At 42.1% G+C, this 27,359-nt stretch overlaps 2 protein-coding genes across 7 annotated transcripts; both read left to right on the top strand.

The window, feature by feature from the left end:
* The first annotated feature begins 1,931 nt into the window (after positions 1–1,931).
* ccdc120b (coiled-coil domain containing 120b) lies at positions 1,932–18,561 on the top strand. Of its 3 annotated transcripts, none has more exons than XM_085405771.1 (10): positions 1,932–2,204; positions 11,645–11,744; positions 12,100–12,230; positions 12,857–12,958; positions 13,084–13,204; positions 13,392–13,451; positions 13,638–13,791; positions 13,937–14,038; positions 14,387–15,424; positions 15,975–18,561. In XM_085405771.1, exons 2-10 carry the CDS (start codon positions 11,696–11,698, stop codon positions 16,069–16,071), a joined length of 1,854 nt encoding a protein of 617 aa, XP_085261897.1. In that variant the 5' UTR covers positions 1,932–2,204; positions 11,645–11,695; the 3' UTR covers positions 16,072–18,561. The 3 variants fall into 3 exon arrangements, with proteins under 3 accessions (XP_085261897.1, XP_085261894.1, XP_085261895.1); XM_085405768.1 differs by having other exon boundaries at positions 1,933–2,204; positions 13,081–13,204; XM_085405769.1 differs by lacking the exon at positions 1,932–2,204 and adding an exon at positions 10,840–10,977 and having other exon boundaries at positions 13,081–13,204.
* A 1,059-nt stretch (positions 18,562–19,620) lies between these two features.
* Positions 19,621–27,320, top strand: LOC146669259 (SRSF protein kinase 3-like). Of its 4 annotated transcripts, none has more exons than XM_085405763.1 (15): positions 19,624–20,151; positions 21,037–21,288; positions 21,370–21,478; positions 21,566–21,653; positions 21,935–22,022; positions 22,185–22,291; positions 22,424–22,589; positions 22,706–22,731; positions 22,838–22,894; positions 23,809–24,139; positions 24,329–24,426; positions 26,502–26,609; positions 26,738–26,807; positions 26,883–26,975; positions 27,080–27,300. In XM_085405763.1, exons 2-15 carry the CDS (start codon positions 21,069–21,071, stop codon positions 27,154–27,156), a joined length of 1,638 nt encoding a protein of 545 aa, XP_085261889.1. In that variant the 5' UTR covers positions 19,624–20,151; positions 21,037–21,068; the 3' UTR covers positions 27,157–27,300. The 4 variants fall into 4 exon arrangements, with proteins under 4 accessions (XP_085261888.1, XP_085261889.1, XP_085261886.1 ...); XM_085405761.1 differs by having other exon boundaries at positions 19,647–20,151; positions 27,130–27,320; XM_085405762.1 differs by having other exon boundaries at positions 19,621–20,151; positions 26,738–26,975.
* Positions 27,321–27,359: the final 39 nt, after the last annotated feature.

Genomic DNA, 27,359 nt, shown 5'->3' with positions numbered 1-27,359 from the left:
TATCCACTGAAAACTTTATTCACTGACCCCGTACTTAGACTTGACACTAAAAACACCTTTAAGATCTCAAAACACAAAAAACAGATTAAGATGAATGTAGTTAAACATTCCTCACAAATCTTAAACTAAAACCCAGCAACGGGATTTCAGTTGTTGTGACTGGCAGCATGTTAGCTGAGAGCAGAGAACACTTTCCTTAAAGGTTTAGTTTTGGTTTTGCGAGGTTTTTGTTGTTTTTGGAACAACATGCTCTTGTTAAACTGATGATGTAGCAACAATCGTCATACAGACGATGACTCGTTATAAATCTGAAATAATAATACGCACTTAACGAGTGTCCTTCCGTCTCTGTTCTCGAGTAGTATAACACTTGGCCTTTAATTGTATTTTCAGCTGTATAATGTGTTTTGTTTTTGTTTTATAAGTGTATAATAATTCACCCCCCCCCCCCTCCCCAAATTACAAACCTCTTGTAAGTTTTAACAATGTGAAATTTTATACATTCTTGATGTGATTTTTTTTTTTAATTATGTTTTCCTCAAGTAATTGTGCATATGTTGAAATATTTGGGAACAGTGGGTTATTCTTTAAAAAAATATTATTTAGTCTTTGAATTAAAACATATTTGAAGAACTGACACAGGTTTTCCTCATTTCTGGTCATTTTTGTCTTTGTGGATGTAATGTTTGGCGATAATGTTATAATATTTTGTATTATTTTACAATTTGCCAAATGTGTCTAAATCATCAACTGAGTAGAATTAATTGACTTAAACTTTATATGCAGTAAAATCAATTTATGTGGTTGCTGTCTGTTAATTATTGATTTTATGGTTGAGTCAGTGGAACACATAACCTAAAGAGAACATATAGCCTATAAAGCTAAGCAAGCCTTAAACATACTTTGATCAGTTAATATAAATCAGATTCTAGAGAGAGTTCGTGTAAATTTGACTGCAACAGTGTAATGTTCAGAGTTCAGCTGTGCCTTTAACAAGCACTTTGTCGGTTTTGTTGATCGTTCTTCATGAGCGGTCAAAAGCTTTGCTATGAATTCTGGGAACTGACTCTTTCAAAAAAGATGCTCCAGGTTGTCCTGTACTGATGAAGATAATCAAGGAAGAACCAAGTGCTGTACTTACGAACTTTCTCAGGCAAAACTGACCATTTAACCACAAATTTCAGTTTCCCCTTTATGATTTGTTGCCAGGACTTTAGCGCAGCTGTTGTTTGTGGATCTCTCGCCTTTAACTTTGTCTTCAGAGAGTGAAATGTGTGCTTCACTTGGCTGGTAACAGGTGTTTAACAGGTCCTTTTTTGTTTTGAGACACTTTTTTCGCCCGTTATTTGGTGATGTGCTGAAAAAAATATTTTAATTAGTATAAAGCTGTTTCTGGATCGGATATACTTCTTAATACTTACAGTGAATTTTCTTACAACATTTGAAGCCCTGAAATTAGTCCAATATTAATCCAATCCGAAACATTAAAAAGTTAGCACTTCAAAGGATATTGAATGCGTTTTTTTAATACTAATAACTGTCAGAGTTCCAGAAAATCTGGATCTCTTTGTATAAAAGAAATCAAATCATTATTGACGTTTATTACAACTGAAGTTATGGAATTAAGGATGGAAGAACGCAATAAACTTCCCATTAAAAAGCCATGTTGGGCTGCTATAATTTGGTATGGTGCGGTCCAAATTATCTCTGACATAGAAAGCAGTAAAACTAAAACGACTATTTGAATTTTTCGAGTTGAACGTATCAATTTTTAAATCTGGAAAAAAAGTCTCTTGGGGGTTTGGAGAGGGTTACCTTGAATGCTGCACATGAATCCACGCTAATGTGCAACACCTGGGTTACATTCTTATTAGCGGATCGAGTGGCGCACATTGAAGGCATGTACCATCTGGGGAGGGGCATCGTCGCTGTGGTCGTGTTGGAGTCAGCTGGCTGTGTGAAAGAGAGCGTTTTCATGCCGCGCAGAAAGCAGGTCTGTTGAGATGCGCAGAGCTCCGACGCAGCGGAGGTCGCGAGGCTGCTGGTGAATTACAATTGGGATAGTGAACCATCATGAACGGGCAGCTCTTTTCCGTGGATCTCCGCACATTTTGCCAATAAAAACAAGCAGGAATGATTTTCCTCCCCCTGCTTTCGCTCCAGAGAACCATGGAGACCTCGCAAGGCATCAGTCATGCTCTCTGGTAAGAGGGGATTCTGCTCCAATATGTCCTCTTCCATCCTAAATGGGCGTATTAATTAATAGTTACCAGTACGGCTTTTTAAAAAAATGAGATATTCTCTATAAAATGAAATGCATCGGCCTAAACGCGAGTCCGCAAAACGTCCTCGCATCTGTTCACGCATTTAGCTCGTGTGAAAAGGCGTTTGTCATCGTGGCGGGCTGTGACACACCTGCGATGTGTTATCGCTTCCATAATGAGTCCGGTGCGTTTCATTATCAGCCGGTGCGCCGCCGTCTGCAACGGCTATGCAGATGCGGGGATCAGCGCAGACTGGATGTGCGAACGCGTGCTTTATGCTGAGCCAAATCACATGTCCGTACGATGAATGCAAGGACCGCATCAAGTGAGAGCCTTGCGTTTGTGTACGCGTTGTGCCAGAAAACAGTGCAACGGGTCGTTTGTGTGGCACGCTCGTCAGGAGGCAGGGGGTGGCAGAACTGCAAGAACGTCTCAAATTCAATTTTTAAAGGAGTGAAAATGTGTGCCAAGCTTCCCGGGAATGCATAACTTCTCCCCTGTTGCTGTATTGTTATGGAGCAAAAAAACAGACCCGAACATCTTGTTACTGCCGTCTCCTGGGCCTTATTGCTTCACTCCTCTCATTTATTAATACTGCTCGGTCACATGCAGCAGCGTTAAGCTCCTATTATTAACAGATCCCTGAGCGAGCCTGTCCGTCAGGATCCCTTTTGGTGGGGTGGGCTCGTAAAAATGTGTTGGTGCCTTTTACAGCGAGTCACTGTAGTCCACCTTTTGGCGTTTCTGGGAAACACCTCTGTTTTTTACAAGAGGGTTTTCCTTTGAAGCCTTATGCTCATTGCTCCTTTTTTATTTACAGTTGTTAGTGCAGGGACATGACATTTACAAGCAAAGGGGTTGGTGTGCTGGGAGACCATTCTCATGCTCAGTTTCCTCTTGATCACAGGGATTAGGATGAAACCAGTCATGTTAGTGTTTCTGTTCGCCTGTACAGTACAAAGCACTCCCTTTGGCTGTTGTGTTTCAGTACAGTTCAGTCACATTCCATGGACGTGGACTTTGACCCAGATAGCTTTGTCACAGTTGCATTTTTTTTAATAACATTTAATACCATTGCATCAAGGTTACAATATTTTTTCTTTTTTTTTTTTAAACAATCCCCTTAAGACATGGGCTGACACAAATTTGAATGTGTAGTTCTGTAGTAGGTAACTGACAAAACATGCACGTTAAGTACAGAGTGTGAAAAGAAACACTGGCTGCTTGATCTGGTTAGTCGTTTCACTACTTCTTACTAGCACATAGACATAGAGTCAAAATGAGAAACATTTAGCTTCATCTAAAGTATCTTGTTGCTAGAACCAAGGAATAAAGTCTGATCAGGCGACTGTAGTACTACAGATGGGGGAGCGTATTCACCTACTTTTCTTCAAAACACAAAAAAATCAGATCAAGGTCCTTTAGTGTGTAAATATTGAATGTAATGGCGTGGCTGCTGTGGCTGCACTTCATAAGTCTGAGCGAAACAAAAGCACTGAACTCTTTCCAGAATCAGCAAAGTGGGTTACAGCAAGCCACAGAGCATTAAAAACAGCGTTGGACATACAGAAATCCCTCCAGGTGTTACAGACCAAAGGAAAAATGTATAGCAATAATCCCCTCGGACATTAGAGTCACATTCCTTTCTTTATTACTGCACCCTCCTCTCCTCCAACCTCAGCTTAGCGGAATCCAGGTGGATAGCAATCACTGGGCTTTGCTTTGTTTTGCCTGTGGTAGTTGTGTCAAACATACAAAGGTGAGCATCAAGGCCCGGGGAGGGAGAGAGGACGAGCTATACGATTGGTCAGCCTTGGCTAAGCTGCCCTGCCTTGTGCTGATAAGTGCATTATAAATCAGTATTTCATGGATATAGAGAGCAAAACAAAGAGATCACATTGGTGCGTGGGGTTGGTTGGAGGGTCACCTGACCCCTGCATAAGCCCTCCATCCACAGTTCTAGGGGTTGCTCAGGTGGAGGCAGCTCTGAATCAGCCGTATGTCTGACCTTGTCCAATCTCTTCTTTGTTGAATCATAAATTACATCTTCCTCCTTCTTACATTTCTATCCCATCCTTACAGGGTCCTTGGGGTCTGATAGTCAATGTTTGGGAGTTGCATTACTGTTCTCCTATAGATTAGATCAGTATGGCTTTAGACACGGAGAAATGCTGTCCTGGTGCACCAGTGAAAGCAGTGAGACACTACTTTGTAACAACTGACACAGACAGTGGTGCAAACTGTAGTTTTTAACTGTCTGCTGCCTATTCTCAGGAACCAGCGGGGGATCCTCATGCTAGCCTAACAGGAGCTGTGTAGTTGTAACCCTCCTCTGGTTCACATGTGTAAGTTGACAACAGCAGCAGCTGTGTCAACACCAGCGGTCAACATGAGGGCTGCTGGCCTCACCTGCCCATAGTTAGCTGGAGGTGGGGTTTCAGCTGCTCCTTTATACCACAGCCGCCTGTTGAAAGAGACCAATAAACCTGCTGTGCAGCATATGGTGGTGCTGCAAAAGCTCCTGCCGCACTGTATTAAGACTTGTAGTTTTAAGTCTTGAATATGTGTATTATAAATTCTCAACAATAGCTTTTCCTGTTCCCAGGACTCTTGGGCCACATGAAAGCTGACAGTAGAGAGAGAGTGAATCTGTTTAAGAGCCGAGAGCCATCGTGTTTATCAAGGGAGACGACGCATAAAACTGTTGTCTGTAGGAATGTAGCTTTGCTGTGAATATTTCAAGCTAATATGCATCACTTCTAAGCTGACGAGAGAGCATTATGGCTCCTTGTGTGGACACAGGAGGATCAGAGCTACGGTACGGGCTTCAGTGTTTAGCCCGTCTAGAATATTAAACTCTTCCTCGATTTGCATTTGAGTGATACGAGCTGCACAGGGCAGCTCGCTCTCATCGCACGGCTCATGTTTTCATCGACACGGTTCCTTCAGTGCTATCTGTACCACCATCCACAGCCCATACGCATGCTCGGCCAACAAGTGTTTGAAGCTGTGGTGTTTAAAATCTATATCTCCTCAGATTCTGTGAGGGCGGCTGTGGTTCAGGAGGTCGTTGTCATCCGTTAATCAGAAGGTCTGTGGTTCAATTCTGAGCTACTCCAGTCTCCATGTTAAAGTGTCTTTGGGCAAGATGCTGTACTCCTTTGTGGGTGATAGAAAGTGCTGGAAAAAAGCATCAGACGTATGTCATGTCGGGAAAAGGGTTCATGTAGTAGTGCATTTACCATCTCACTCATGCTTCCCCCCCCGAAGTGTGTTGCAGTCCTGTATTGTCACACCTGTGCCTCTGCACAGCAGGTGCTTACAAAGCTGGCACTTAACTTAAGGTAGTGATGCATCTGATCCCCTCAGGTGTGTTATCTGTTACGTGTGGCCATGGTGGATCTGTTGCAACTGGTCTTCACCTTTCCTCTAGCTGCTATTACACAGTGATTACTGCTATGGTGTTTTAACCATAGCCCCATTGTGGTGTCTTTGCATTCTTTCTGTAGTTATAAACACCTTTATAACAAGATGCACTGTAGGTTCAACCACTGCTGAACAGCAGGAAAAATTAGGAGTAGCCTACAACCAGCCAACAAACATTTCATAGATGTCATTTAGGTGGGTAAGGGATGGTGAATAAAGGTCTTTAAGGTATTTGTTAGCCATGTCTGCTAACCCTCCCATAATAGGCCGCTTTTACCCACAAGTCTAAATAACTGGAGGTTATCAGGTGGGTTTCACCCTAATGTAATAAGCTGGAATGTACAGTTATTCCTATTATTTCAAAGTAAAGCAAATGTACTAGTTGGTTTGTGGTTTGTTGTGGACAAAACTAATGGTACAGTTAAAAATTTCAGGCACAAAACACAGAAAGGGGCCATTGCAGAATGATTTTAATTTTTGCTCAAAGACATTACTCTGAAGAAACAACCTGACATTAACAATTACAAATAACTGAGAAAATTATCCATTTGTGAAGTAATTACACAAAAAAAATGATATTGAAAGTTTCAAGCCCATTTTCATTACGGTCACATTGATTGAGGTCTTCAATTTGTCATCATAATGCGCTGCCAAAACATGTCTGCCATATTTCAGCTGCTATTCAACTGCATAACAGAAACAGAACAGATTATTTCACACACTATTTCATGATTTGGTGTCCCCAATTTATGTGGCACTGAATTCCTTCTTCAGGACATAAATTAAATGCAGCTTGCTAAGGAATTAAACTTTATCTAAGTAAGAGGAAGAATGTGTTGTTTCTTGCTAGGATGCTCATTGTAAGACTATAAAAAGGAAGTGTGAGACGTATTGTTATAGTAGCAAAGATGAACCAGTGATATCTGCACTGAGGACTGAGGTTTTAGTGTTTTTATGATGACAGAGTGGGCACATTTAGTTTTGTTTAACAAAAACAAAAGGGGGGGATTGCACTGAATTTCCTTGGAAATGTTTTGGTTGCTGGACAAAGCCATTCTTAGGGGCATGGCAGCCTTTTGGCTCCAGCTGCCCAGCGACAGTCCAGATGAATACCAAATGTCTCAGTCTCCTCTCGACTGCTTCTCTCTGTGGGTTTACTGTTCGGCTGTTCAACAAAGAACAGACATGACACTGCCTTGTACACTCCCAGGTGAAAATCCCACTTGGTGTATTAGATTAACTGAAAATTTAATCATCATGAACTCGTTTTTGTGTAACAGGATTCATGTGATGAGCTTTTGTCTGCCACTTGCTTGTGTGAAAGGCTCCTGTTTGTCTGTCAATAGGAGGTCAAGCATGCGGGGGTTTTCGCATGTACAGGAGCAAACAGCACTTACTGGTTCACTTCCAGAACAGGAGCCAATGCAAACTCTGGAAGTATTTCAAGTATGTCTTCACAGAAAGTGAGCGTCGTGTTGTTTGAGGCAGGAAAACAGAACTCTAATGTTTCTGGCCTAAAAAAAGCCAAAAATCTGAGCAGAGCTCTGAGACAGCTGCTCAGACTAACTGATAGATAAATGTTTCCTTTTGAAAGATGGGACACTGGCAGAAGCAATCTTTGGAAATGGTAATTCTGATCCAGCCCTTGAGGCCTTCCATCTAGATTTGTGGGCTGAATGGAGCCGTTTTATGATTTACTCGACTGGCAAGAAGACAGCAGGATGCTTATTTACGGCAGCGATTTGTGAGCAACGCCGAGCGAGAGGTTTTGGCAGAAAACGCGATCGCTATTTTTGGATGTCAAGTCTCTACTGGGCATTAGGGAAGAGGCTTTGTTTGTAATGAATCTCCATTATGTAGAAGAGAGTATATGAACCGAGCCTCACCTGCAACAGTTTAGTAAAAACAGTACATGTCTTAGTTTTTCCCCCCGATTATCTGTTGTTCCTTCTCAACAGATAAATAGATGATTATATGTAGAAGTTTTAAAATGATGTGAATTTTGTGTGAACCTTGACATTTATGACAGTCGCTTGGAGGAAATGCCACTGATTGCATTCTTCGCCGGCTTTGTTACTTATTCCAACACTTTGCTTCTGGCTCTGTTTCTCTTGCTTTTTTTGTGATGGTAGCTTTGAGCTTGTGAGGCATGAAACACACAGGGATTAGATTTCTCCCTCTGTATCTGTCCATACATTATTAATGCTACTTATCTCGTCTCATTTTCCTTCTCTTTGCAAATTAATTGGCTACTAATTGCATCCAAGGGCTAATTTTGGAGTATTTAGAGTATTACTCTCTTTCAGAAGGCCTAGTCTGCAAGTTATGTTTGGACTCTAGATGAACTTACTCTCAAAATGTTCTCTAGAACTCATTAAATCCTAAATTTATAATCTTGCATACCGTCATAACTGGGTTTATTGTGGTTTCATTTAAATTGTTGCTATCACCTGGTGCCTTTTTTTTCTGATCTAAGACATTTTTTTGTCTTTTCTCTTTCTGAGTCAAATATTCTCCCACAAGTCTGTTGTTACAGAAACTAACTCGTAATTAGTGATACAGTTTTTAAATACCTGAGCAGAGGGACAGCAGCGCCCCCTGATGGACCCTTGTGCCATCTGATGGAATGCTTTTTTTTTTTTGTTTGTGTGTGTGTGTGTGTGTATATATATATATATATATATATATATATATATATATATATATATATATATATATATATATATATATATATATATATATATATATATATATATATATATATATATAAAAAAATAATAAAAAAAACACCCAGCACGCCCCTGCGGGCGGTTTATCCTTCAAGCTCGGGTCCTCTACCAGAGGCTTGGGAGCTTGAGGGTCCTGCGCAGTATCTTAGCTGTTCCCAGGACTGCGCTCTTCTGGACAGAGATCTCCGATGTTATTCCCGGGATCTGCTGGAGCCACTCGCCTAGCTTGGGAGTCACCGCACCTAGTGCTCCGATTACCACGGGGACCACCGTTACCTTCACCCTCCACATCCTCTCGAGCTCTTCTCTGAGCCCTTGGTATTTCTCCAGCTTCTCGTGTTCCTTCTTCCTGATATTGCTGTCATTCGGAACCGCTACATCGATCACTACGGCCGTCTTCTTCTGTTTGTCTACAACCACTATGTCCGGTTGGTTAGCCACCACCATTTTGTCCGTCTGTATCTGGAAGTCCCACAGGATCTTAGCTCGGTCATTCTCCACCACCCTTGGGGGCATCTCCCATTTTGACCTCGGGACTTCCAGGTTATACTCGGCACAGATGTTCCTGTACACTATGCCGGCCACTTGGTTATGGCGTTCCATGTATGCCTTGCCTGCTAGCATCTTGCACCCTGCTGTTATGTGCTGGATTGTCTCTGGGGCATCTTTACACAGCCTGCACTTGGGGTCTTGCCTGGTGTGATAGACCCCAGCCTGTATGGATCTTGTGCTCAGAGCTTGTTCTTGTGCTGCCATGATTAGTGCCTCTGTGCTGTCTTTCAGTCCAGCTTTGTCCAGCCACTGGTAGGATTTCTGGATATCAGCCACCTCCTCTATCTGCCGGTGGTACATACCATGCAGGGGCCTGTCCTTCCATGATGGTTCCTCGTCTCCCTCCTCTTTCTTGGGTTTCTGCTGCCTGAGGTATTCACTGAGCACTCGGTCAGTTGGGGCCATCTTCCCAATGTATTCTTGGATGTTCGTTGTCTCATCCTGGACTGTGGTGCTGACACTCACCAGTCCCCGGCCCCCTTCCTTCCGCTTAGCGTACAGCCTCAGGGTGCTGGATTTGGGGTGAAACCCTCCATGCATGGTAAGGAGCTTTCTTGTCTTTATGTCAGTGGCTTCTATCTCCTCCTTTGGCCAGCCTATTACCCCAGCAGGGTACCTGATCACGGGCAGGGCGTACGTGTTGATGGCCCGGATCTTGTTCTTACCATTCAGCTGACTCCTCAGGACTTGCCTGACCCTCTGCAGGTACTTGGTGGTTGCAGCTTTTCTAGCGGCCTCTTCATGGTTCCCATTCGCCTGTGGGATCCCCAAGTACTTGTAACTGTCCTCTATGTCTGCAATGTTGCCTTCTGGTAGTTCAATCCCCTCAGTTCTGACTACCTTCCCTCTCTTTGTTACCATCCGACTACACTTCTCCAGTCCGAACGACATTCCAATGTCATTGCTGTATAGCCTGGTAGTGTGGATCAGTGAATCGATGTCTCGTTCACTCTTGGCATACAGCTTGATGTCATCCATGTACAGGAGGTGGCTGACAACTGCTCTGTTCCGTAGTCGGTATCCGTAGCCAGTCTTGTTAATGATCTCACTGAGGGGGTTCAGGCCTATGCAGAACAGCAGTGGGGACAGAGCATCTCCTTGGTAGATCCCGCACTTGATGGTGACTTGTGCTATGGGCTTGGAGTTGGCCTCTAGTGTTGTACGCCACATCCCCATTGAGTTCCTGATGAAGGCTCTTAGGGTCCCATTGATCTTGTACAATTCTAGGCATTCCAGTATCCAGCTGTGGGGCATTGAGTCATAGGCCTTCTTGTAATCAATCCAGGCAGTGCACAGGTTGGTCAGTCTGGTCTTGCAGTCTCGGCTGATTGTTCTGTCTACCAGTAGCTGGTGTTTTGCGCCTCTGGTATTCTTGCCAATTCCTTTCTGTGTCCCGCTCATGTATTGACCCATGTGCCTGTTCATCTTAGCCGATATGATGCCTGACAGGAGCTTCCATGTAGTACTGAGGCAGGTTATTGGTCGGTAGTTGGAGGGGACCGGTTCCTTCTTGGGGTCCTTGGGGATCAGGACCGTCCGACCTTCGGTTAGCCATTCCGGGTGTCTCTCGTTAACTAGCAGCTGGTTCATTTGTGCTGCTAGGCGCTCGTGGAGTGCAGTCAGCTTCTTTAGCCAGTAGGCGTGAACCATGTCGGGGCCTGGTGCTGTCCAACTCTTCATACTGGAGACCCGTTCTTGGATATCTGCCACTGTGATGGTTACTGGACCCTGTTCAGGGAGTTCGCTGTGATCTGCCCTCAGATCCACTAGCCACTGAGCATTGCCGTTATGGGTTGCGTCCTTCTCCCATATGCCCTTCCAGTATTGCTCCGTCTCCAGCCTTGGTGGTGCTGTTCTCTTATTGTTCCCTTGCCACTGAGAGTACACCTTTGCTGGTTCTGTGGAGAACAGCTGGTTTATTCTCCTGCCTTCTATCTCTCTGGTGTACCTCCTCAAGCGGCTGGCCAAGGCTGTGAGTCTTTGCTTGGCAGTTTCCAAGGCCTCAGGTATGGACAGCTTGCTGTATTTCTTATGCACCTTCTTTGTCGCACCTTTCTGCAACTCCGATATACATACATACATACATACATACATACATACATACATACATACATACATACATACATACATACATACATACATACATACACGTATGTACAGTATATGTGTATGTATGTATGTGCTGTGGCTGCTATTTCCAGTGCTCAGTTACAGTTACTTCATGTTACTTGAACCGAAAAATTAGTTTCAGTGATTGGATGTAATGCTTGGGGTGGCTGTAGCTCAGGAGGTAGAGCAGGTCAGTCTACTGATTGGAAGGCTGGTGGTTTGATCCCTGGCTACCTGAGTCTGAATGCCAAATATCCTTGGGCAAGATACTAACCCCAAGTTGCTCTCTGATGCATCCACTGGAGTATGAATGTTAGTTAAAAAGCATAGAAAACAGCTCCGGTGAGTGTGGCATATAAACGCTCCAGGAGAGTAGAAAAGCGCTATATAAGAATCAGCCCATTTGATTTACTTAACTCCTCACATAAGTCCAGTGTACTGGCTCACATTTGGGTATATTTCAAACAGGTTTTTGGCAGATTTCTAAAATATTTGTGTCTTGTACCTCCAGATAACACAAAGCTGGCTAATGATACATTTTAAACCTTCATCTCTCTTTCTCAGGTGAGGGTGTGGCTGAGAGCGTGAATTGTAAAGTCCCCAGAATTACATCACATGGAGGTCAAAGGACATCTGATCACATCCATGGGTTTGGGGGCTCCTGGTGAGTAATGATGACTATTCACAGTGTAAGGATTCACACTTCCATCTGTGGACAAGTCTGAAAAGGCTTGAGAAACCATCAGCTTGCTTGTTTTCCTGCCAGTTTTTTCTCTAGGGAACTGCCAGCTGAAAAAACATCTGTCTTTGTGAAGACCTTTTGTTCACATACTGCCACTACAGCTGCCAGATAATCTTATCAGAGCACTCTGAGAACAGACACCTTCAAAAACACGACACTGTGATACAGTATAAACATAACCCACAAGATTGCGTTTTTAATGAAATCACTGCCAGTTTGAGTCCACATCTGAATTTCACTGTGTGCAAAAGTGACTTTCATGTGTTGTGCCTCCTAGATGTTCAAGGCTGCCAGGATGGCAAGCTGCAGGCTGAGAGGATCGCAAGTCTGCAAGAGAGGAAGCAGGCCTTGGAGGCTCTCCTCAACGCCAGAGTGGGAGAGCTCAAACAAGTCTGTTTGCAGGAAGCTGTGAGTCGATCTCGCTTCATCTTCGAAACGTAGCTCAGCTTAGATTCTCTCTCCGTACACCTCAAGCGATGAGTGGATAGCTGCAGTGTGGTTTAACAGCAAATTTAAGTCTTCTGTAAAAATGAGAATAAACGTGAACATCTGAGCTCAGCTGCAGCTAACAACTTGTTGAAAAGGGGATATTTTTCACAGACAAAATCTTTGCTTGATTGCTTCTGAGAGCCTGTCAGTGCATGTTAATGAATCCGCAGCTGCCTCAGCTTTTCTTTAACAGCTGTTCAACACGTCCCTGTTTTCAGCTGGATGGTGACTCATTCTATCTGTGTGCCTATTTATGGATTCAGAAGTTGTCTGCTCTGTTGTCAGTGTAGCTTACTTAGACATCTGAAGCACTTCTCAACTGCAGAGTTATGGTTCTGCTTTAGAGGTAAATGCTAAACGCAGCCAAATTATTGCTGGCATATATCTCGTGCCATATCTTGACCATTTAAGGAATTTTTATTTTTATTTTTTTTAAGAGACTTAAAGTAATCCGTTAAATGGTTATGACTTTATGAAACAGTTTGCACCTCAGTGGCCAGTGAGAAGGATTTCAGTAACTGGGGGCTAATCGATGTCCTCTACAGGAGCTGACTGGGAAATTGCCACGTGCTTTCCCATTGGAGACAGGAGAGAAACCCCCGCTGGTGCAGCGGAGAGCTGGCCTAGCGCCCATTGCCAAGGCAGAGGTAAGTCAACACCTTGAATATCAATTGTGTTTACGCAGTAGCTGTACCGTTTTGTGTGTGTGTGTGTGTGTGTGTGTGTGTGTGTGTATACTCAGTCTAACATGGGTGACTTTCCCTGGCAGCAGGATGAGGCTGCCCAAAGAAAGCAGATGAAAGCCATCTTCACGGGTGCTCTGTACAGACACTCAGAATCAGACCGAAACGTTCCAAATAGCAAAAGAACGGTCCATCGGGGCTGTCACACAGGTACAGTACCATGGCAACTAATCCCACACCTGCACACTTAAAGAACACCCCCCCCCCCCCCCCCCAAGCTACACAATAACAATAGCACAATGCTGAAAACATCATCTTTGCACTTTTGCATTTTTGTTTACCTAAGCCACCAGGTGTCATGCTGCTTTGCCTACGACCTATATCCTTTGTGTTTCAGAGGACACTGTCATGTCAGAGAGTACAAGCTCCATGTCAGATTCAACATCCCATGACAATGGTGAGTCAACAGTCTCCGTGTGTATCCACATTCACCAAAGAAATAACTGAACCTCTGACCCAACATCATTCTTAAAACATGAGAATATGCAGTGTTATTAATGCTCTGCACCAAAAATTGCACTTTTAAGGCTTTTATTGAAAGTTGACTACATCAAAAGAAGATTTGTTGTTCTTCCTCCTACAGAGTCTTCACCGAGCGTGGCTGCAGACCAGCGATCTCTGTCTCAGCCACGACTTACTGCAGGCAGCCCTGACCACAGAATCAGCAGGAAGCTATCCCCAGTGGAGATTTATTACGAGATGAGGACACGACGCAACTCTGTCACTAGCTCTGTTAGGTGTGTATCTTAAGGTGACCCTGTGCAGCCTGCCTGCTCTGTTACATTCACAGCATAAGCACACAAAAGTAAATGATCAGGATTGTGTGGGTTACAAATGCTAATTGCATCTTGTGATTCTTTGTTTTTTGGTTTTCTTCCACAGCCCAACTCACTCTTTACCTAGAAGTGCTTCTAACGTTGAAGGCAGAAGTGTTCCAGCAACTCCTATGTTGGCCCGAACTGCTCCCATCAGCGTTCATGTCAGGTAATCTGTGATGCTGGGCTGCTTCTGTCTGATGCTGCACACCTCCCGCCTCCTGTGATAACTGTATGGTTGGAAATGGCTTAATGACTTAGCCAAATGAAGACAGAGACTTCAGGTTGTAACTGCAATTAATGTCAAATTCAGCTACCAGCAAAGGTTTTTAATTCTTTGGACTTTTGGCATAAAAAATTTTCCTTTTTTAAAAGGTAACTTTTCTGTGAAATTCAGTTACATGGATTAGCTTAAAGCTGCTGTCACTCACTCTGCTGTATCTAAAGTTCTTTAGTTTCCTCTCTGATTACTTTGCGCTGCTGCTGTCTGTGCTCATTTGCTGTGCTCATATCTTAGGTCAGATGCATCTGGTGGAAATGGGCTGAAACAGTGGTCTGGCAGCCTGGATGTGCCGTACATGATTCCGTTGGCTCAAGAAGGTTCTTCCTCTGACCGCCGCAGCTGTCCGTACAGCTCCCGAGCCAGGCGCAGCAACAGCTCTGAGGCCCTGCTGGACAGATCGAGCCTTCCAGACGACCCAGCCCCTAGAAACGGCATGCCGCAGAGAGGAGGGCCCTACAAGAGTTCGGAGACGCTGACAGATGGAAAACTGCGGCATATTCACTTGGGCAGCCCCGAGGGGCATGTGGACAGCTCTGTTGAGCAAGTCAAAATGCGTCTGTCTATGGGTGGCAGGGGAGCAAGCGGTGGCTACAACGAACTTTTGATGGACTATATCTGGGGAAAACAGCAGAGGGTGCAAGTGCAGCACCATCTGTACCAGTCCACAGGAAGGATCTGGCAAGACATGTCCTCCCCTCGCTCATCCACTGCAGCAGTGCCTCCCCATGCCAATGGATTTTCCCATTCCCAGGTGCACCTTCCCAGTGCTGCACCTCCCTACAGTCCCATGGTCCTTAGAGGATCCCAAGCTGAACTACGCAGGGTCAAGGTCACCAGAACCAAATCTTGTGGACCTTTTATTCCTTTGCAGCAACATCCCCAAGATGCAATTCTACTATCAGCGTACGAGTCCCCCCTTCCTGTTTCTGGAACCACCACATCATCCATTCCCAACCTGCACCCTTACCAGACTGATTTGTCTGGTCCCTCCTTCAACCGCAGACCCCCACAGTTTTCTCTTCCTACTCCAGAAGACTCAACAAGAAGCCTGCATAAAGCCCTGGCTCTGGAGGGCCTTAGAGACTGGTACCTAAGGAATGCTCTTGGCTATCCTACTGCTGCCCCAAAGGGTCACGAGGCAGGGATCTCTCGTCTTTCACACCCACACCCACTGGTGCACCAGGCCCAGTCTGTTCAAGGTGAACCAACTAACCTCCAAAGGCCTCAGATACCCCAGTCAGCCAGCTTCCATGGCCACCCTCTCCATGGAAGGTCAGTATTTTTTTTTTAAATGTGATTCACTAGCTGATGTTTATACTCAGAAAACCTTGCACTTTTCCTAAAGACACAGTTGTTTTCATGCTTGGATTTTAAGGTTATGTACAGCATGGATGCATTACTGAAATCTGTGTGTTACAGATGATTTGTCTGTCTTCTTAGATGTTGGCAGCAATGCTTCCAACAGATGCTGGTGCTGTTACACTCACTCTGCCCCTCAGCCAATCCATCTATCATCCTCTTTTACAACTGACACTGTGTTATTTTCTTTTTATTATTTATTTTTTTGGGCTTGGTCAGCATTATCGCCTGCTGCTGGCAGCGTCATGCCAACACTCTTTGTTGTTCCTGATTGCTTCCAAGGATGGGCCTCTCCAAGCTCTGTTATAGTCTTGCACACTTTTTTCCCCTTTTTTTGTGGGCCCTAAGAAAATTAATTTCTTAGTGGTTTTACTGCATGCTTCTTGTGGTGTTTATTTGTTTCCTCTCTTATTTTTTATTTTTTTGGGAGTGCAATATTGACTTGTTTTACCTCCCCCCACAGGTCGATGGAGTTCTCTCTCTATCAGGAGACATCTGATCCACAGATGCAAGAGGTGACTCCAAAGGAGCCCAGTGCTGACCCAGGCACCTTGGTCTGAAGCAGCAGCAGCACTCATGCACACATCAATGCACTACATACGCAAAAACAGTGTAGCTTCACATGGACTCCGATATACTACTCCAAAAATTAAGGGAACACTTAAATCACATGCTGTATCTCGATGAATTAAATATTCAAACTGAAAGTCTTTATGACACACACTGTGTAATTTGTTGAGAACAAAATAATGGAACAATATAGTTGGAAAGCCTTCTGAAGGCTGGATTCAAAATGACAACAAAAATCAATGTTATAAATTGTTCAAGTGTTCGCTTTATTTCTTTTGATCAGTTTAATTCCACACACAAGTTGATTATAATGTGACCTCAGCAGCATTGAAAAACATGACCACCTCAGCAGAAAGAGACTGAAGTAAATGACAAACTGTAGCTGTAAAGTTGGAAAAAGCCTGGGCAAGCTCCCTGTGTTATACCTGATTTTTGCCAATATCAATGTCAACCCCAGTGTTTTGTGGCTGTACACGGGTGCTGACTTGCAGAGCATCTAATACCAATATGATCATACTCTACTTCACATATAAATATTTCTGGTCCAACGCGAACGGCAAGATCCTTTCCTGAAATCCTGAAAAGTCTGCCGAGATATACTTTTTTACAGAATATATACAGCTGTAAAGTACTATTTTGTATCTTCTGAGATATAAAGAACTGTTATATTAAAGAGGTAATTTATTGCTCATTAACCATGTTATATTCAAAGATGTTATGAGCTCACATCATTTGAGACGTATTACATGCCAGTGAACGTGTGTTTGTAAATTATATAAACCGCAGAAACATGCTTCAGTCCTCATCTGCCGTTAACGTCACAGCCATTTGTATTTTTCATATTTGATAAAAGTGAAGTGGGCCATGAACTGTAGCGTAATGGTGTAGCAGACAGGAGTGCCTAAATGTTTAATATCAAAACTAAACCTTGGTTAGAAAAACTTTAAAGTTGCTAGTATTAAGACTGTGTGAGATTTAGTTTTTAAAAATCAGACTAAAGCGTATCACAGTGTGACTCAGTTTGGGTATTTGGAATGATGTCATTTGTATTTTGGTGTTTTGGGGGTTTCAGCTCAGTGCTGGTTGATAAATGTAGCCTTCTCTGTGCTGACCTTAGATCAGTTTAGGACAAACCTTAGGGCTGTAGTGAGACCTTCTGTATGGCAGTAGCACTTGACTGTGTGACAAGAAATAACTCGTATCAAATTAGTTTTTTTTTCTGCATTCACTTGCGGAGGATTTGATTGTCATACAGAGCACTTTATGAACATCTTAAGCCTTAACCCCTGTGAAATTGTCACCAAGATAGATAACAGTCAATAAGAAGGTTTTTCTTTTCTTTTTGGTCTTCAAACATCAGTTGAAGGTCTGGGTGGTGGTCTGTACATAGTGGCTTGTACTGATGAGTCTCAAGCTAATGTTCTATTCCCATACTAACAATGTAATTTTCCGAACTAACCGCATAATAAGTATAATCAAAATAACCTGCCCTACTCCTTCAACCCCACTTCCCCCCCAAGTGAGAACTATTTAATTGGTTATAAAAAATTGAGGATGACCATGTGACCAGAATAGGGCCGCTGCAGTACTGAATGGTGGTGTGAGCAGGTCTCATACCAGTAAATGTCTTTGTGAGAATACATGCTGTTTGTATTTGTAAGGAATCTGTTTGACATGTTTGCTTTCTTTTAAATATTTTTTTTAACATTGTGTCATGTATCTTTGTATATCAGTAGCATTATTACATTGTTTTCACAATCAGCCTGGGTAGCATTTTGCAATGTACACTACAGAAACCAGAAGAAGTAAACTGAAAATATTTGTATTGTTGTAACAACATAGCATGTTTCTTTCATGGTTTTAATATGATTTTGCCTTTTTTTCTGTATTTGATCTTCAGACTCATCTGAATGTAGTTTTCTTTTGTGTGTGCTTGTGATGTTTTTGCTCAGTTACAAACTGTAGCACACTGTGGAACATGAACCTCGTGTCTACGCCTGTCTGATGGGTTCACATCCTCTGTTTCCTGCTTCATAGAGCTCCTTCCAGCTTGTTAAAGACTGAAATCAAAGACCAAACTGCTGTGCACTGGGGGTCATAAAGGTATTTTTCATATAATGTACTCTAAGTTCAAAAGAAATAATATAAATTTAGCTCTAAAGCAAATGTATTCAAACTATATTATATTTATGAACCTATAACGTTTTGTAGCCATCTACTGTAGCCCTTTCTCATCAGTGCAGGAATTAGTAATGTATGTTTAAAATTTCATTAAGCTGTGTGATATGTTTAATATTTGGTTATACTTTATATTTTCTTTATTTCTTAAAAAAGAAAAGATATTTAAGTGCAGCTGTTTTCTCTTTTCTTCTCTCTTTATAACCAGGCCTATGAAGTTAGGCTAAACAAGGCCTGCTCTGTTCTGTATGTATGAGATCTAAATAAAGTGTCATGTTGAAATCAAAATTCAAATGTGTTTGTACTATATGCAGCAAAGTTGTGCTGAAAATGACCTGTGGTTGTACTCTGTGCTAAACCTACCACTTCTAAACTATTAACCAGAGTATATAATGAAGAGATAAGTGGATTTATCAAAATGGTATAACCTCAACACCAGTGCAGTTCTTGGTAATTGATTAGTGCTAGTGTGATAGGATTTCCTATTTTCCAAGTACACTGAAATGTCTTAAATTATCTTTTTGGAAATGGAAAAAATATACACACATTCACTGTGAAAAATGAAAACTGACCCAAAATGCTTTGGAGGCACATTTACATTTAATGTCTAAAAACAAAACAAAACCCTAGTTTAAAATAAAGATGAAAAGAGGATTTTGTTGTTTTAATGAAGTATTGCAGAAAGTAAAAATCACAACAATTTAGTGGTCATTAAAATATGTTCAAAATCATGGCGCACTGCTCTCCCCTACAAAAGCTGCCTTTTGCATATAATAATGCAAAATAATTTCCCCCAGGGATCAATAAAGTATTCTGATTCTGATTTATAGGTTAAAGTATCTGCAGTACTGGTAAATACTGGTCCTGTATTTACTTTTAAAAATAAATAGAAAAAAAAAATATATATATTTGCAGTGTTGCACAGCACAAGCGCAAAGTCAAATGGTGGAGAGTCCCAGATATAACCCTAGTGGGAGTATCCCCCCACTAGGTTTATATCTGGGACTCTCCACCATTTGACATTAGAACTGAAGAAGCTTCTCGGATGAGAGGTGAAACGTCTTCAAGCAACTTAAAGAAGTCCAGACGCTTTTCTTTGCAAGCTCCTTTGACTACGATGACCTGGATGACTGAGAACCTTCACAGACATAAGCGCAATATCCATTTTTTTTTTTTTTTTTACATTTCCTGTTGCTCCAATGCATGTAATCACCAGTTACTTTTTACTGCGTTTTCTTTTTTTTGTGTGTTTTTTTTTTTTTTTTTTTTTTTACAGGAACATACTGAGTAGCATTCTTCTCAAAATGAAAATTTGTTGAAAAGTTGAATACAAAGAAATAAGAAGTCAAGCTCCTTACCACCTCTGTAAATCGAGCTAGTCGCTAGATAGCAATAATATTGTCAGAAATGCATGTCTGCTACATGCAGGCAGGAGCACTCTCTCAGAGTCTTAAGCTTCTGCTCGACTCTGCTTATGAATCATTAAAGCAATGGTTGGGACTTCCAGTCATTCAATCAATAGTTGTAACACATTAGTATGGATTTCAAAATGTTATTTGGTTTTCATTTGTACCTATTTTCAGTAATATCAACTTTAATATCAGCAGATTAACTAGGCATATAATTATTTTCTTTCTCTCTTTTTTGACATATTTTTCAAGTCATCTATATTTGACAACAACATAATAAAACTGGAAATTGTGTTTCTGGTGTGCCACCCCTATGAAAAAAATCCGGATGCGCCCCTGGTAGCAGGAGCGGCAGGCTGCTATTCCTGGACCTGAGTGTGTTTTTCCAGTCGCACAGAGGAGAGCGGGCTGAGAATGTCCTCGTGTCAGGCTCGTTCATTTCCCGCGTTACAAATACTAAAAGTGGATACATTGCACACAACGGTAAGTTACTTCTTCCTTGAACGTGGCTGGGTATTTAGAGAGGGATAACGGTTTCCGAGTTGATGTACTCTCGACGTCTCCCACGGGGAAAAAAAAAAGCCCTTTCGGAATAAGTCTTTTCGAGGAAGAAATGGCAAATTTATCATATGTACAATACAAAATACCTTACAAAAGACATATGTGAATGTCACACACTGCAGAAGAATCTTTAGCTAGGCAGCATAAAGAGGAAGCAAGCCAAAGGGCTGTTTTCCCCTCTCTGTTTAAAGCTCCTTTCCTGTCAGTGAGCCGATGAATTTTTTTTCATTCGTTGCTAAAAAAGGTAAAATAAAAAAAGAGTAATTTTTAAAGTGACTTTTAGAAATTTCCTCTTGTGTCAGCCACCAATTAAAACTTTTATAACCACACACACAACGTTCAGCTATTTGTTGAATGCCACGAGAGCAGTCTAGCCTGCATGTATGTGTCTAGTTGTTTTACTGTCTTGCCGAAACTGAAGCGCTATAACTGTGGTACAAATGTGAAGTAAAATGGACTAGTTTGCCATTGCTTGTTTACAGCAGTGGCTCCTGCACTGCAGCAGTTCATGCAATATCAGTAAGATTTCAGTTGCAGCTGGCTGGTGTCACGAGCTATTTACGTTGACATGCCATTCATCCAGCTAAAAATAATCATACGCATTCACTGGCTCTTTTAAAATGTCATTGCAGCAACCTACTGCACTCAGTAGCTAACAATACAAACCAGCTGCCAGACTCCAAGCCAGTGAACTCTTGCTTTACACATGCGGGAAATGATTTAGGACCTCCTTCCTTCTTGAACGTATGCAGATACATTTTTGTTGTAAGCTTCCTGAGTGCTGCTGTCTTCTTGACCCTCCTCCAGCTGGGCTCGAGTTCATCAGGCTCCAGATAAACATGTCCTCATCGTATGCTGCTACGATAGCAGCGCTGATTACAACAAACTCTTTTAATCCACCCATCAAAACCAGGACCCACGCCACTTCTAACACAGCACGGACTCGTAAGCCTAGCCAGGATCACCGCTGCCCTCAAACTGTACAGAGGAATGTTGTTTCACCTGAGCCTCAGGGATTTTACGATGAGCAACAGGAGAATCCTGCTGACTATTGCATAGGTAGGTAAGACACCGACCCTGAAATCCAGCTCCCCTGGTTGAGATCTTCAATTTTCACATCTGCTGCGTATTTCATTGCAGGTGGTTACTACCCTGTAGAGATTGGAGACATTTTTGTTGACCGTTACCAAGTTGTTAAAAAGTTGGGATGGGGTCATTTCTCTACTGTGTGGCTCTGCTGGGATATGGTGTAAGTACAGGTTTGGTCCACTTGACTTTTTACACAACAATTATCAATATGATCCAGTAACTCACTGACATAATTGTTTGCATGCAGGAAAGGGCAATTTGTGGCTCTGAAGGTGGTGAAGAGTGCTCAAACATTCACAGAGACGGCACTGGATGAGATCAAACTTCTGAAATGCGTCAGTGTGGTCACATTGCTGTCAGATTCAAGTCATTTTGGAGTGCTCTTAAAACACTCGTGTAACAGAACTGGCTTAGGGTTAGGCTTAGTCTGGCCACGAGCAGAAGTCTGAGTAATCAGCGTGTTTAGTGGTGCAATGAACTGCAAAGGTTTTCTGCGATCATTTTGCTATTTTATGTACATCACTGTGGAGTCACAATAATGTCACCATGCTATGAAATCATGTGTCCTCTTCATTTTTATTTATTTTTGTTCAATACGTACTTGTTTAATCATCAGGTAAGAGACAGCGACCCCAAAGATCCTAAACGAGACAGCATAGTCCAGCTCATTGATGACTTCAGGGTGACTGGAGTGAATGGAGAGCGTATCCTTTATAAAGATGGTCGATCACAATTATCTGCTCCGCAACTTGTAGTATTTCATTGAGTGGTGCAGATCTTGTAAGTGTATTCTGGCTTCTTCTAAATACCCAGGGTGTAATATTCAGGTTCTGTGGTATAAAAGCAGGTCCTTAATTGCTCAACAGATGTGTGCATGGTTCTGGAGGTTCTTGGGCACCAGCTGCTGAGGTGGATCATCAAATCGAACTACACAGGCCTCCCTCTTCCCTGCGTTAAGAGCATCCTCAGACAGGTTTTGTGCAATCCTTTATTCCAACCTTTGAAATGGTCCCCTGTCTATGACCACTATTTGAGGTTTTTCTGTAAACAGAAGATGTTCTGTCTTTGCCTATGTCAGTGATCTGATTACGGTTCCTTCTCACAGGTTCTTCAGGGTTTAGATTACTTGCACACTAAATGCAAGATCATTCACACAGACATCAAGCCAGAAAACATCCTTCTGAGAGTGGATGAGGTTTATGTTCAAAAGCTCGCGGCCGACACCAAGCTGTGGCAGATGCCCAGGTCTCCTGTATTCACCAGCACCTCAGGTTAGCGATGCTGTGCTAATAATTAGCCTACATATGACTCAGTTATATGGTGTCTCGGGAAGTACCTTAACCACATTTGTGCCTTTTTCCCCTCCTGATGTTTTTCCATTTGCCAGTGAACACAGTTTCCAGAGAAAAACAGGTGTGCAATATGAAATATATTCCTCTGATATTATTATCTTATTAATACATTTTTATTCAGCTCTGATTGTATTATGACCTTTACTTTTATACTTTGACTTACTTAGAGTGCGCCCAAGTTACTCGGAAAGCTGACTGGGGTTTTCCACACTCTTGGGGAGTGGGTAAGATGGAGTTGGTGTTTTGCTTTTATACTGATGCATCCTATAAGCTCCTTCATCTTTGTCAAACTGTGTAACAACCGGTCTTCTGTACAAGCACACTACACTGAGACTTCTATCCACAGTGAGTGGATATGGGAAAAGTTACTGTTCATACTTGATTTTTATCAGCAGTTGCTGAGTTGCTGAGCAGTTGTGGCCTCTTCACCTCAGTCAGAAAATATGCTCTGCCTGTTTTTTTGCATTTGTAACATTCATATAATCAATAATTATGGCATTCATATTGCAGCATTTTTTTCTTACTACCCACTCAGGTGTGTGTAACTTTTACAGAGAGTTTGGGCAGAGATTGGAGAGCACGTTATATCTGTTCATTCTACTGTATTTTTCTTCCTTTCTCATCCTAAAGAGACACTGGAAAGAGGCGTTTGCAATATATGCACTGCAGTGGAGTACAGACAAGTAAAGAGCAGGTTATCATGTATTTAGAGACTATGGTGTATTACTTATGGTATATATTCTACAGTAGGCAACTTACTGTGACTATCAGGACTGGGCACTAAGCAATGCTGAAACAGTAAGCAGACACAACTGGTTATTTTGATGTCCTTCCAATAGCCGCTGTTGTGGTTTCACCATAGCTTGTTGTCAGCAACCTGCTCTAAATCATGTGAAAACTTTATGATTCACTGCTGAGGTATGAAATATAAAAACAATGCTAAATACATCCACTGTTGTCTGTGCACTTAAGTACTAATAGAATATGAAACATCACTTGTAGTTGCATTATTCTGCATTTTTGCTGGATCTCACAAAGCAGGCATAGATTTGTGATAAATCACTAAGCACATTTCTTATTAATTTCTTCGGTCCATGCTCTCTGCTGATTGTTTTCCACGTATGACTGTGCCCTACAGTCCAGCAGGATTTCCAGAAGTCCAATTAAGCGACTGACGAGGAAAGACAGAAGCCGACGAGGCAAGCCTGATGTGTCCGTTTCTGTCGGTGCTACCTCTAGCACCCATGGCTCCACTTGTCACTCTAAGCTAACAGGTTCTAACATCACTGTAAGAAGACAGACTCTGCTGTTGGAAGACAGATTGAATTTAGCTGCACACAGCCTCAGAGACTCCTTCTGCTCGTGTCCAGACCTCAGCACAGATGCTGCTGTCTCTGGATCCAGATCATTGTTATTACATCAGACTGCAGACAGAGATTCTCTGCTACCTTCACCATCATGTCCACAAGGTGAGTCTAAGAAGATTTCTTGGAGGGAAAGTAACTCTAAAGCCAACAGTTTGTTCCTCTTTCTGTGGAAACTTGCATTTTGGCTCAAATCTGTACTTTGGGCTGTGTGTTTACATAAACTGAAAGGCTACATGGATCGTAAGCAGTAAAAGTACTTTCTTAGCTGTCATGTTGTTTTATGTACTTAAGGCACCAGTGACTCAGATGTTATTCTGGACCTACTGAAGCCTCACAATGCTGACAAAATCCTCATCAAGATTGCTGATCTAGGCAATGCCTGCTGGGTGGTGAGTGAATTTATTTTTATTAGGGAATATGTTTCTGTTTGTTTTTGATTTCTAGAGAATATCTGAATTCCAGATCACACGGTTGTTGCCTTTCGGAGTTTAGAGTTGAGTTGGTCTATGTCATACCATAAATTCAGCTGCAACTGCCCAGGGCTTTGTGCTTCAGGATTCTGGCTTTATTAAACCTTTAAGTATTTGATATTATAGTATTATTCCCACATTTAATCAAAACACACTCAGAACTTTGAAGTAAACTGCACTCTGTTTCATAAATGGCCACACGAGTGCATTAAAAATGCTTCTAAGTCATCATTATGATACAATGCAGCAGGTGCACGGCATGATAGCCATATTTACAGTGCCCTGTGGTGAAAACACAGCTGCCATATGTCGCTTGTGAGACTGTGTGGGCTGACATGTAGCTTAAGAGAGGCGTATGTAGCAATCTTGTGCAGTTCATTACAACTGATGGTTTCCATTTTATTTGTCCGAGTCAGAAAAACAGATCAAGATGCTGTTTTCTATGGTAACATTTTAAAAGCATGCAAGAAAAATGAAAAATTATTCTGTAGCCTATTATGGTATTTATCCCTGCTGTCAATGAAATGTCTATAGAATAATTATAATCTTTAAGGGTTCTGAATATAAACATATAGCCGCAGTGTCACAAGACTATTTTTTAAATGATATTTGTCAGGGCTTCAGGCGGATTGTTTTAACAAGTTTATTTACAGCACAAACAAACAAAACTGTCAAAGTTTAGGGTGAATGTTAGAGAAAGTCAGGAACAGGAACAGGTGAGCTGATCACTTGCAGGTGCATGGATCCAAAGGGCACGAACCAGGATTAGTCCCACCCTGAACACAGAAATCAACATTTCCAATATTCTCAGTTTCAGGTCTTCTTCTTCAGACACAGCAACTTAGAACTATTTTAGTAGCTGTGCCATTTGACTTTAAGATGAAAAGTTCTCAAAATTCAACAGCACAAAATGTTGTTGAAAAAGAAAAAATTTCCACTATAGTAGATTAAAATCACCCCTCCTTTATGCACATCTGCAAATCTTTGTACACGGATGGGGGCAGCTCCCTTACATTTACTGAGATTGGCAATTGACTGTGAGTTAATTAATGTGTGAAAATGGCTAACATTCTGTACAGCATCGTTGATCACCGATTCTAACTTGTGACAAAACAGATGACGATCAGGTTAGGATTGATTTAATCACTCAGGAATGCGGCTGTTTCTCTCTATCACCCCATCATAACCCTATACAGGAAGGTTGTGGTGGGAAGGTAATAATAATATATTAGAGTGACGAACATATAGACCAGAGTAGAGGGTAAATCACCAAATCTCCAAAGCAAATCCCACCCTGGCTGTACGTATGGCACTGTACGCAAACTCTGGACGTACTAAAACCTCACTACCCTTTGAACGAACTCTAATAACTTGGGTCATTCATGAACTTTTACTCCTATTATTGGATAAAGTTATGTTTATAACAAAATAAAATAATAAAGACATGCTCATCAACCTCAGTTTCACTCTGTGTTTAATGCCAGTCAGTAAATGTTAGCATGCTAATATGTTAAATTCCAGTTGTTCCTAAGAATAGTTATTTATCATAATTATTGAAATAATCTGGTCTGTCGTCATCATCATAACAGTGGCTTACACCAGCGGTCCCCAACCTTTTTTGCGCCACGGACCGGTTTATGCCCAACAATATTTTCACGGACCGGCCTTTAAGGTGTCGCGGATAAATACAACAAAATAAAACCAGTACCGGTTTATTCATAACACACGTGAAAAGACCCAGGAAACAGAGTTAACGATTAAAAACGATAACAAAGTCATGCTAAAAACCGATAAAAAACCCTGAAAACCATACATTTCACACCCGAGCCTCAACTCTTGTGGCCCGGTGCCAAACGACTCACGGACCGGGCCCAGGGGTTGGGGACCGCTGGCTTACACAACCATGTGCATATAGATTAAGGGTCACAGGTTTTTAATTTAACATAGAGAGATTTTGTGCAGCCTTGTATGCAGCTCATCTATCTTGTTGCCAGCACAAACACTTTACCGAAGACATCCAGACGTGTCAGTATCGTTCTGTGGAGGCCCTGATTGGTCCTGACTATGGCACACCCGCTGACATCTGGAGCACTGCCTGCATGGTGAGCTAAGTACCTGGATATAAGTGTAAAAACAAAATAAAAAAAGAAGAAAGAAATGAAGGTCACACATCTCATTGACATTCATAGATTCACTACAACCATTTTTATTTTTGTCCCTCTCTGTGTAGGCTTTTGAATTGGCCACAGGGGACTATTTGTTCGACCCACAGTCAGGAGCCACATTTTCCCGCGAGGAAGGTTTGTGGTGTACACAAATTTCTCTTGTCCTTGATTTATGTGCTTATAGTACGGTGTGTACTCATGTCCTTTCAGATCACATTGCCCACATCATTGAGCTACTAGGACCTCTTCCATCACAGTTTGCCCTCTCAGGGAGAAATTCTAAACGATATTTCAACTCTAAGGGTAATTTTGTGTCATTGTGCGATCACTTTGTTTGTTTTTTATTGTAGTTTGACACAGAAAGTTTTACCTATTTAATTAACTCTCTTTTTAATTCTCTTACGCAGTTCATCTTTTCCTTCCTAAAAGTGTTCTGGTCCGTTTTCCTTGTCTCCAGGACATCTGCGACACATCTCAAAGCTGAAACCATGGGGCCTGTTTGAGATCTTGCTGGACAAATATGAGTGGTCACGGGAGGAAGCTTTACAGTTCAGTTCCTTTCTCTTGACAATGTTGGAACTGCTGCCAGAGAAAAGAGCCACAGCTGCCCAGTGTCTAACTCACCCCTGGATTGCCTTCTAGACACACTGGCTTTGTGACATTTAGAGCCCAGTGAACTATCTCTGT

This window comes from Rhamphochromis longiceps, linkage group LG5 (assembly GCF_057381845.1).
Source record: "Rhamphochromis longiceps isolate RC_006_pf linkage group LG5, R_longiceps_female_GT1.1, whole genome shotgun sequence".
In the NCBI taxonomy this organism is placed as follows: Eukaryota; Metazoa; Chordata; class Actinopteri; order Cichliformes; family Cichlidae; genus Rhamphochromis; species Rhamphochromis longiceps.
Note: the sequence above shows the minus strand (reverse complement) of the source record. Positions and strands in the feature narration are given on the sequence as shown.

What these genes read in the sequence shown, in the direction of transcription:
- ccdc120b (XM_085405768.1), top strand. Translation starts at nt 11,696, where the DNA reads ATGGAGGTCAAAGGACATCTGATCACATCCATGGGTTTGGGGGCTCCT. An exon ending in TTCAACATCCCATGACAATG is followed by an intron (nt 13,452 to 13,637) that starts GTGAGTCAACAG and finishes TTCCTCCTACAG; the next exon opens with AGTCTTCACCGAGCGTGGCT. An exon ending in CCCATCAGCGTTCATGTCAG is followed by an intron (nt 14,039 to 14,386) that starts GTAATCTGTGAT and finishes CTCATATCTTAG; the next exon opens with GTCAGATGCATCTGGTGGAA.
- LOC146669259 (XM_085405760.1), top strand. Translation starts at nt 21,069, where the DNA reads ATGTCCTCATCGTATGCTGCTACGATAGCAGCGCTGATTACAACAAAC. An exon ending in TGGCTCTGCTGGGATATGGT is followed by an intron (nt 21,479 to 21,565) that starts GTAAGTACAGGT and finishes GTTTGCATGCAG; the next exon opens with GAAAGGGCAATTTGTGGCTC. An exon ending in GACTGGAGTGAATGGAGAGC is followed by an intron (nt 22,023 to 22,184) that starts GTATCCTTTATA and finishes ATTGCTCAACAG; the next exon opens with ATGTGTGCATGGTTCTGGAG.